The 11,543-nt window shown below is 30.1% G+C and overlaps 2 protein-coding genes across 2 annotated transcripts; both read right to left on the bottom strand.

Annotated features, from left to right (window-relative positions):
- Positions 1-316: 316 nt before the first annotated feature.
- Positions 317-859, bottom strand: LOC103308833. The gene has a single exon (XM_008182932.1). It carries the CDS (start codon positions 857-859, stop codon positions 317-319), a length of 543 nt encoding a protein of 180 aa, XP_008181154.1.
- Positions 860-8,066: 7,207 nt separating this feature from the next.
- Positions 8,067-8,519, bottom strand: LOC103308832. Its single transcript, XM_008182931.1, has one exon. The coding sequence runs from the start codon at positions 8,517-8,519 to the stop codon at positions 8,067-8,069; it is 453 nt and encodes a 150-aa protein (XP_008181153.1).
- Positions 8,520-11,543: the final 3,024 nt, after the last annotated feature.

Below are 11,543 nucleotides of genomic sequence, written 5' to 3' on the forward strand. Positions count from 1 at the left end.
AAAAACTTTTAAATTTATCTCGAATAACAAATCCCTCGAAATTAGCGTACCCTCCCGTTCTTGTAAGTGGCGTCATATTTCTAGATGGTGGAAGTTCGTTGACATCAAAGTTGTAATAATTGTTGTCTGTATTTTCTAAATATCGATCGCGAAGAAGATTATGAAGACAACATGCCGACAACACTAAATTATCTACTGTCTCTGTTTTCAAAGAAATAGGCGTATAAAAAACTCTGAATACCTGACTTAAGATACCAAAACTGTTTTCAGTTGTTCTTCTCGCCCGAGACAATCTATAGTTAAAAATAGTTTTTTGTTAGTCTTTTCGAGCTTCAATTCTCGAGTACGGCCGCATCATGTGCCGATCCAGACGAAATGCCTCATCACCAATATGAACATACGGTAATATTTCATTTGAACTTGGCAATTTCCCGGGCGAAGGAAAGTAATCTCCGGTTCTTATATTTTCTGCGATAATGGATTTGTTGAAAATTCCACTATCTCCTTCCTTGCCATATGATCCAATATCCACAAATATGAATTTGCAATCGGCGTCAACAATTGCAAGAAGCACAATGGAAAAATAGTCTTTGTAATTGTAAAATAACGAACCACTTTTTCCGGGAGCAAATATTCGTATGTGTTTGCCATCAATGGCACCCACACAATTGGGAAAATTCCATTTATTCCAGAAATTCTCAGCTACACGAATTAAATTTTCTTTAGTTGGAGATTTTAACAAAATAGGAGTTAGTTGTTTACTCAAACTTTTCAAAACCACTTGAATGATACGAGAAATGTAATTTTGAGATATTCTGAAAGAAAAAGCCAACGATCTCAATGATTCACCAGTAGCCATATATCTGAAAAATAAATAGGTACATTATAGGTATAAACAATTGTACTATTGTACCTAATTTTTAGATTCTGAGCGAAGCGATGAATGTATTGATTTTACAATGATGTGTGTGTGTTTTTTTTTATTTATTTTTTTATTTATTGACTGAATATTTATATTAGCATTTTCTACACACCATACCATTTTCAAAATATTTTGAGCTGTTTACGGACATTGTCAGTTTTCAATTTTTTTAGTTTTTTTTTTTATAAATATCAGTAAAGTTTTATTTGTTGGGCCAAAAAGAGTGAAAATTTAATACAAGGCTCCTGATATATTGTTACAACAGGAATTGAAAAATATTTAAAATACATAGGCACAATTTTTTTTAATGATCATTTAAAGTTCAAATTTAGATAAAATTTATCAAATTGAGTATTTACAAATGATTTAGTAGTTAAAAATTTATAAAATTTTCAACTTTTATAGCTAAAGATTAAAAATTTAAAACAAGGTTCCGCATAATTAGGTTAAATATAAATCACTTTATTTACAATAATATCATCAAATAGAGGTATACTTAGTTATATATAAATATAACATAGGCTGACTGACCGTCTTCGCTCATAATCGTTTTTCGTATACAATGATATTATATCACTGAATTCAAATTAAATTAAATTCCATCCATTATACAGTGACCAACTTGTAACCTACTGTACAGCAGAACGACATCCACTTGCCCACCTTTTTATAAGATTATAAACAACGCTATAATTATTTAGAATATTAGAATTAATATTAATCTTTTCTATAAATAAAATACAAAATAACAGAATTTAATATATTTTATACAACAATATATTTAATTAATTTATGTATAATATACTGACAAGCTACTTTTTTCAGTTTTTTTTTTATAAATGTCAATAAAAAAATTTTTTGGATTTAGTACAAGGCTCCTAACATACTGTTACAATAACAGTTGAAAAATATTAAAAATACATAGGCACACATTTTTTTTATAAACATTATAAGTTCGAATTTTGACAAAATTTATCAAATTTAAATGTTATAAATATTTTGTAGTTAAAAATTTATAAAACGTTAAACTTTTATAGCTAATGATTGAAAATTTAAAAAAAGATTCTACGTAAATAGGTTATATATATATAGATTACTTTATTCACAATAATATCATCAAATATACTTGGTAATATCATAGGCCAACTGAGTAACTGACAGAAGACGGTCAGTATCGTTTCTCGTATACAATGATATTTTATCATTGAATTCAAATTTAACACCACCCATTATTGACCCACTTATTATCTCACCTATCATTTCAGTTGATGATTGTTGAAAAAGATGGAAAAACATGAAGGATACTTACAATAGACACAAAAGAAATAGGAAATTAGGAACGGGATCGTCAGCGCTAAGCAAACCAACAAAGTGGGCATTATCAGATGCACTATCATTTCTAGACGTTGTATTATATGAACGAGAGTAAGTTTTTTTTTTTAAATTACTTAAAAAAATTGTTTTACAAGTGTATTTATTTGATAAAAAGAACGCCAGTATATATTATTTTTAAATAATTGTTCCGTAGATGTTTGTCCAGTATTCAACCCTACACAAATGAGTATGCTAGTGAAAATGAAAATAACTCTATTTTAGAAGATTCAGAGTTTCAAGAATTGAATAATACACCATCAATAATTCCATCTACATCACAAGGCTATGTGGGGCCCATAGAAGATATTATAGAAGATAATATAGAAAATATTAATTCAGTACCCGAAAAAAGAAAAAGTAACACTGAAAAATGGCCCCCCCAAAAAACAAAAACAAAATGAAGAATGGATTTCTGTATTAAAACAAGGGAGTGAAGAGAGAAAAAAAATTTTTGAAATTATCAATAAAGTTGAGGAGGATGACCCGATTGATACTTTTTTCAAGAGTATGGCATCAACAGTGAAAACTTTTTCTACTAGCTTAAAAATTAAAGCAAAAAAGGAAATTTTTGACATTGTTAATAATTTGGAGTTTCAAAATCATGGTATTAATAATGATTCAACACCCAGAATATATTCATCATCTCCAAGTACACAGTCATCTCAATCAACATTTACGACGTATAATCACCCAGTTCCTGTAGAAGGTTTACCAGAAGTAGCCAACAACTATCAAATATCAAGAGAAAATTGGATGCAGTATGGAGAAGATTATGATCAATAAACTCTATACATTTTTTTATTTATTTGGTATAAAAAATATTTATTTAATTTTAAAATAAATTGTTATATTTGATTTTCATTTGTAAGTACATACATATTATGTTTAATTTTTTTTATCAAGGAAAAGGTTTTTATTTAATTTTAAAATAAATTGTTATATTTGATTTTCATTTGTAAGTACATACATATTATGTTTAATTTTTTTTATCAAGGAAAAAGTTTTTATTTAATTTTAAAATAAATAGTTATTTAATTTAATTTTGGTTTGTAAGCTCTCATAAATAAGTTTATTAAGTTTGTTATAAAAAGGTTTTTTTAATAAATTATTATAAAACAGTTTTATTTTTGTTTTTAATTGATGTTTTATAGATTTTTGCAATGTGATAGACTAAGTATACTTTTTTAACTCCAATAAAGAGTTTTATTTAATTAAAAAAGGAAAATAATTTTATAGATATTAATTTTAATATTAAATTGTAGTAGACTTACCTTAACGTTACTGCTAATTTTTCAGCTGCTGATATTGGCTTTGGAAATTTTATACTTGGACTAGTTGTTATATCATTCTCTATTATATTTAAGACGTACGTGTATTGATCTCTACTTAATCTAAAAAATTCCCGAAATTTACTCTCATCTCTCCATAAATGTTTTTCGATGAGTATACTGAAGACACCTTCTGTTTTCCTAGTTAAAAACATCTCATGTGCCTTATTGGAATTGTTAAACATTACCTTATTGATAATTGTTTCTTCTTCATCTACTTCTTGTAAAAGAAGTAAATTTAAAATTAACTTTTGTTTTTTGTTTAAAGACATTTTGAAAAAGAAACAGATATTGTAAAATGAACTATTGTAAAATACGTCTTGTTACTAACAGAGAAACGCAGCAAATGGTTCGTCGCGGTCCGGCGCGGCGCGGCAGCAGTAGGAATCCGTACCCAACCCGCGCGGCCAAAAAATCGACAGCGCGACTGAGATTTGAATCACGCCGCGCTGCGGCGCGCCTGCAGACGCGTTCATAGGAATCACACCTTAACAGTTTCAACGATAAACTGCCTAATGACCCAACTAAATGAATTAAAACCAACCGTGGAGTTAATAGTTGACGTTCTGGATAAGTTACACGCTGAACTTGTTAAACGGTTTGGTCAGATAGAATTAGTCACCAAGATAGCTATTGCTACATTGTTGGACCCAAGATTCAAAAATGTGCACTTCAAGGATCCTAATGCTTCTGCTAAAGCTATGGCAGCATTAAGAAATTTGATCTGAACAGATAAGTCTTCTAGTGATTCTGGAAGTGATGAAATATCGTCACCACCACATCAATATGATTTTTGGGCACCTCACAAATTGTTGCCCCAAAATCAAGTACACAAAAAAAAGAAGAAACCAGCACTTGGAGTCGACAAATGATGAACTTTCTTTGTATCTGATGAATGGTGTATCTTCATTAAACTTTAATCCGTTAGAAGAGTGGGAAAAAATAAAAGGAACTTTTCCAGCTCTCTATAAACAGGCCAGGATTCATTTTGTCATCGTTGCGACTTCTGTACCTTGTGAAAGGTTGTTTTCAAAAGCTGGAGCTACTAAAACTCAGGTCCAAAACTATTTTTCTAGTTCTCGTCTAGGTAAACTGATGTTCTTGGGAGACTTGCCTGACGAATGTTGGTTTGATGATTGATTGTTTTATATATATTTAATTTTGCTTTATCATTTTTTAATTTACCGTTTGTCCGTGGAACAGGGTACACTATATTTATATATATATTTTTATCAATTTATTATATTTGACTGTATGTATATATATTTTTTTTTTACTTTATAATATTTGACTTATGAATTTGTGATATAATAAATAAATAAAATAGTTTTAATTATATTAAAATTATTTTAATAAACAATTTCTACCTATATCAAAGAATTGTTTAACTTTTTTGGTTTTAGGTATTTAGGTCTTAAGACCTAAACATTTAATTTAAGGTTAACAGTAGTAATGTAATGTATATTCGAATAATCGAATTATTCGAATATTCGAATAGTTCTATCGTAAATAATTCGAATACCGTATTCGATGGTACAATACCTATTTATTATTAATAAGTAATCCATATCTACACAACTAAAGATAAAGATAATGTATGTCAATGATTAACCGGCCTAAATACGAAAATAGTTCTTATCTTGCAGGTACCCGTTCGTAGTTAGCTTATTTTACTCGTTATCGCCGATGTCTCGTTTCTCGTACCTGTATTATACATTGAGTTTTTCTAATTGGTAAATGGTCTTTCGTTATATAATAATAATTTAATTATAATATTCGAGTATTTTACATAATTTTTATTTTTGTAATTTAATTGCCCTGTCAAATAGTAAATATCGGTGGCTTTGAGTCCACTTCTCGCAAACCTTTATGCACTATAAGCCATATAATATTATTAAACGTTTTATGTTGGGTACCTTAAGTTTTTATTTAATTTATTCCGCTTAAAAGTATAAAAAATACAATAATTTATTCTATTAAGTTTGTATTTTTAGTGTACTTTGAATGTTAAGGGCATTTAAAATGTTTAAGTAGATTTCGAAAATAAGACCGTAAAAGTCTATAGATATAAAATATACTGGGTAATGTACCTACGAACGATTATATATTTACGAGTTCCAATGTGCCCATACTGACTTAAAATTCATTAAATTTTTAGTCCTTTTTTTTGTATTAATATGAGTAAATATCGATACTTTTTATTCGATACTTGGATGGTATCGATACTTTTTTCGATTCGATACCAAGTAAAAGTATCGATACTTTTCTTTCGATCTAAAATCCTTACACACAACGTGTGCATACACGGCGGCCGGCGGGCTGCTGCCCAGTGTTGCCAGGTGAAAATTCTTAAACGTTCGATTAATCTTCTAAAAAGTTTCGATTTCATTTTGAAAATCCCAGTTTTTTTTTAGACTCGAATCTCGCACAATACATACCTATACATAAAAACCAGAAAAAAATGACCAGTCTAAATTTTTTATTTTGTAATAATTGAATCATGTACATATATTTTAGTATACAGCACAGCGCTGTAAACTCTAGGAAGTAGGAAAACATTGCGACCCCCCACACTTTGTCTATTGTACATACATTCGTAGCCGTGATAAGCTGCTCGTTTCCAATTCATTATATCTATATCTGTTAGGCATCGAGATAGATAAGAATTCTTTTCCAGCTCGATCACGATTATAATAATCGTGAGCTCGATCTCCATGGCCTGTGATAACTTCATTGATAATATTTGAAAAATACCAGATACCTATTATCTATACTTAAGTACTAAATAATAAAACATTGGGACACAATATGCTACATGTTTATTCATAATTGTTAGAACTTGTTATGTAATAAATATTTGTCTGAAAAAATTATATTTTAATACTGCATAAAATAAAGGTACAAAATATTTCAACAATTCAATATTTCTTTAGCAAAATTTTAGTCAACTTTATTTTCCTTTTTATCTTTAACATCAATATATAAAATAAACAAAGTATAATGAAAATAACATTATAGCCAACAACAAAACATATTAAATTAAAGTAAAACTTTATGAACAACAATTGTTCATAAACATAAATCAAAAAATAAAACAGATAACATATTTTCTTAATATAGGTAAAAAATAGTTTCTTATAAAACAAATAATATTAAGTATTTAATTTTTCTTTTTTATCACAATAGTTGATTAAAATAAAAATATAAAATAAACAAAGTATAATAAAAATAACATTTTAACCAACAACAAAACAAATAATATTGAAGTAAAACTTTATGAATAACATTTGTTCATAAACATAAATCAAAAAATAACATATGTAAATAAAACAGATAACATATTTTCTTAATATAGGTAAAAAATAGTTTCTTATAAAACAAATAATATTAAGTCTTTAATTTTTCTTTTTTTATCACAATAGTTAATTAACATAAAAATATAAAATAAACAAAGTATAATAAAAATAACATTTTAGCCAATAACAAAACAAATAAAATTAAAGTAAAACTTTGTAAACAGCCTTTGTTTTTAAAGCATCAAAATATCATGCAATACATATAAAACAAACAAAAAAAAAAATAAAATCCAAGCTTTTTAATTAATAAAATACATATTCTTTATGCATTTTATGATGTAAACATTGAGTTATTGTGTTTTTGTATAATTTCACTGGTTATTTCAAGATCATAACATAATTTGTTTTGGGTATTTAAAATATTTTTAGAGTGTAGAATTCCAGTTAATGTCTCTGTACCTAATCTGTTTCTAATTTTTGTTTTATTTATATTTATACAATAAAAAGTTCTTTCAACGCACGCATTGCTGTGTGGTAGTATAATCAAATAGTTTACCAATTTCATTAGTAATGGAAATGCCATTTCACCTATATTACTTTTTAAATTGTACACATTTTTCCAAAAGTGTATAAGTTCCATGTCAACATCTAACTCCATATTTCTTAAAGACCTCCATTCCCTGTCCAAGTCATTTAGATTTAGGTCCAAAAGAACCTCAAAATGTGTTGCTGCTGGTCCAATTGATATGACATTTTTGATATTTTTAGGATCAAGAAAAGTTAATGCTTTTAAGCACTTCTCTTCTTTAGAATGAAATGGAAATCTTTGGAAAATTTGATGAGCACATTCAACATAAAAGCTTAAGCAGTTATTATAAAATCACCTTTTTCTGTATTGGTCAACTTACAATCTTCGCCAAGCAAAGTCATACATTTACCACCTACGTAAATATTTTCTGGTCTTACAAAATTTGCAAGTAATCTATATTGGACCTTTTCAATATCAGTATTGTTTAGATATTTTATCCAACAAGTATTCACCTTGAAAATATAGCTTTAATTCATTTAGTTGCTCTAATGTCCGTTTTATGCAAGAGTGCAATGATAACCTACTCGTTTGGCAAGGTTTTAATATTTTATGGGGTCTCAATTCACAAAATGTTTAAAATTGCTTGTATATTCACTTTGTCTCTTAAAACTGTACATGAAGTATGTGTATATTTCTCCAACTAATTTTTCTATAGTATCTGGAATTTTTTTAGTAGCGTATGAGGCGACTAACACTAATGAATGACAAATACACTTCATAGAATATAAATAGGGAATATCTTTCTCAAATAACACTTTTACTGAGTGTTTTGAACCAAACATAGCACTAGCCCCATCTGCTGCAAAGCCAACTAAGTTTTTTTTATATGGTACGAAATGCTCACCAAAAAAATTTATAATAGTGTTATACACTCCCTGTGCTCTTCCATCACTCATATCAATTAAACATAAAAACTCATCTCTTACTTCATAAACATTATGATCTAATAAACGTACAATAACAGCTAAATGTTTAGTAGCAGACTTATCAGTTGACTCATCAATTATCATACTAAATTGTTGAGTTTTAATTTTAGCAACCAGATTTTCAAACCCAGTGGCACCAAGCACATCTCACTAATTGAACTCGTACTTAATACGGTTTTGGCTGCTCGTTGATGTTTCATGGTGCTCATATGCTTTTTAACAGCCGATATACCTCCTTTGTTGTCTTCAAAGCAAATCTTACAGTAAAAGTGATTTACACTTTTCTTGCTAGATGCAAGCCATGGACGATAATCTTTTTTATTTAATCACGAATCGCAAAATCTGTGCTCGTATGATTTTTTTTGCGAACGACTCGATTTAGAAGTGTTGTTTTCTCTATCTGTTTCATATTCAGATGAATCCATTTTAAAAAATGTGTACAAACTACTACAGTACTTACTACTTCGTACTTAAAAAAAACTATCTGTATTGCGCAATGCGCAGTAACAACTGTAATATGGATCTTACTTCCAATAATTAAGATTTAAAACCTAGACCATTCTATTATTTGGAGATATGAATATGATATGATATGATATGATATGAGATATGATATGAATATTTTCAATGTCTCAATGTCTCATAATATATAAATAGTTAATAATACCATGATGGCAGTCTGGCACGATTATAAACTATAAAGATTATAAGTTCTTTATAATCATGTTTCGTGTATTGGCGTCTTGGCGATAGAAATTGATAGACAGCTTTTCTGTTATCACTAGCTATCGACAACCATAGAACAATAATCATACCAAAGAAAAATATGGTACTATAACATGGTTTAAGATAGTCTATCTAAATCATGTACTATAATTATTGTATCACAGATTAGATTAAAAAACTAATCTGAGATAATATGTAAAACATAGATTATTATATCAATATATATAATTTATTATATTAATTATCTATGTTTAAAACGGAGTCAAAATTCTCCAGAAATCCTCAGACTTACAAATTCCCCAAAAAAGTTTCCAGCCATATCAAAAATCTCCAGATTGAGGATAAATCCCCAGACCTGGCAACACTGCTACTGCCAATTCTTATAATATCGTTGAGTGGTTGATTTTAGTCGCATCTGGCGGCGGTCTGCACATGTGCTATTCACACTATTTTACGAGATTATACATGTGTGTGCATAGACGCACCTCGCATGCACAAACTTAGGCAACGGCGGCTACCGCCTCTGTTGATCTCAGCGCTTTAGCGGTTGCGGCGGCTGGCGCAATATTAAATGGAAACAGCTATAATAGCTCATGAGTTACGTTACAGTGACGCGTAGCTATTCTTGCGCTTGTAGGTTCTATACAAAAAAATAATATTCAATATTGCTGTTTATCAAACTTAAATTCTAAATCATTTTATGTCTGAATTATATAAATTGAAATTCAAAATTTAAAGAAACAAATATTTTTTTTTCCTGAAAATTACAAATGAGGCGTCTCACTTGCCTCACCCCCAAAACCGCCACTGAGGGACAGGAACAGAGACCCATCGAAGAGAGCTGATGGACAAGCGTCCATCAGACGAGCAACGAGCCTCACGAAGAACAGTCCCTAGCTAAATACCAGTCACAACTCGCTTACTTACAGTTTAATTAAATTAATCATTTGGACTTAGAATATTTTGCATACATAACTATTTATTTGAGTATAATAAATACAGTATATTACAATCATCTTTGTAAATTATTTCAATTACTTCCATCAGTAGTTGTGCAGTTGTGGGAACGTTACAAAACCAATGTATTACATATGCGTACCTTGCCCTATCTCTTCAGGTTTGAATGACAATAGACGAACATTTAAAATAGTAAAAATAAAACAACAAGGAGTCCATCGGGCACTAAAATTGGTCTACACAAAACACAGACGCAATCGTCCCACGTGCACTATCTGGCCCGCGAGAGTATCACTACCATTTGGCTACGACCGTTAAGGCGACAGACAGAAATTCCGAGTTATGCTTCTCCTCCTGTCGATCGCCTGGATACATATTATGATTGTATAAAAAGTCTCAACTTACCTAAAAAAGTAAATGCGTAACGTGGACGAGAAAATATATTTCAGTTCATTACACTTCGACACTTCGTGAGAAACGAACCGTGAACTTGCTGGTCAAAAAAGGGACTAGTCCAACAAAGGATGGGCGACCAGTTTTGCCAACTCATCATTTCTAAATTATGCTACGATCACTTCAAAGAATATCTAGATATGCCTAAATAATATTTTTAAAATGTGGGCGACCACCACTTGGTGTGGTGGGGTGCGGTGTTTGCAACGAAGAGTAACAAGTACGACGTTGAGTTACTCCGAAAAAAAAACTATCGGTGAAACCCACAGAGGCCAGCCGAGTCAGGGTCGGCTGGACGAACTGCCGTTTCAGGGGGCTATTCTGCTAATTAAACTACGCCATGTATGCGCGCACTTGGCTTACTTTATTGGCATAGTACTATTCCACTAAAATTCTCGCTTGGCATACTTCGCGTACTCGGCGTACTGTGCTTTCTTAAAGTATGCCAACTACGATATGTCGGGAGGTGTCTCTCTTGACTTACTTGGCGTACTTTGGTATTCAATTTGATAATCATTCAAAATTGTTATCATAGTTTGTAGTTTATATTATTTGTTTATCTACATCGCGCCTTATATGTTGTAAGTTGATTTTTTCTCAAATTGTGATCAAAGTGAATGCGGTGCGAATTAACAATTTATTTTTTATTTAGCGATGACCGTGCCAATGAACGAGAAGATAGTAGACGGTTAAGAATAGAACGAGTTCTTATTCGTCAACGGACGGTCTATCGGCTATCAAATGAAGAATTTCGTACCAACTTTCGTACATCTAAACATACATTTGAACGAATTTTGCATGAATTAACACCTCATTTGATTGGCACGCTTAGGAGTGACGGTATTTGTGTTGAAAAACAGGTATTTATTGTATTATTATATTGATATTTAAACATATATTGAGATACCTATGCAATATGTTTTTTACTGCAGGTTGCGGCAACAATAAGATTCCTTGCACAAGGCTCTTACC

This window comes from Acyrthosiphon pisum, chromosome X, assembly GCF_005508785.2.
Source record: "Acyrthosiphon pisum isolate AL4f chromosome X, pea_aphid_22Mar2018_4r6ur, whole genome shotgun sequence".
Classification (NCBI taxonomy): Eukaryota; Metazoa; Arthropoda; class Insecta; order Hemiptera; family Aphididae; genus Acyrthosiphon; species Acyrthosiphon pisum.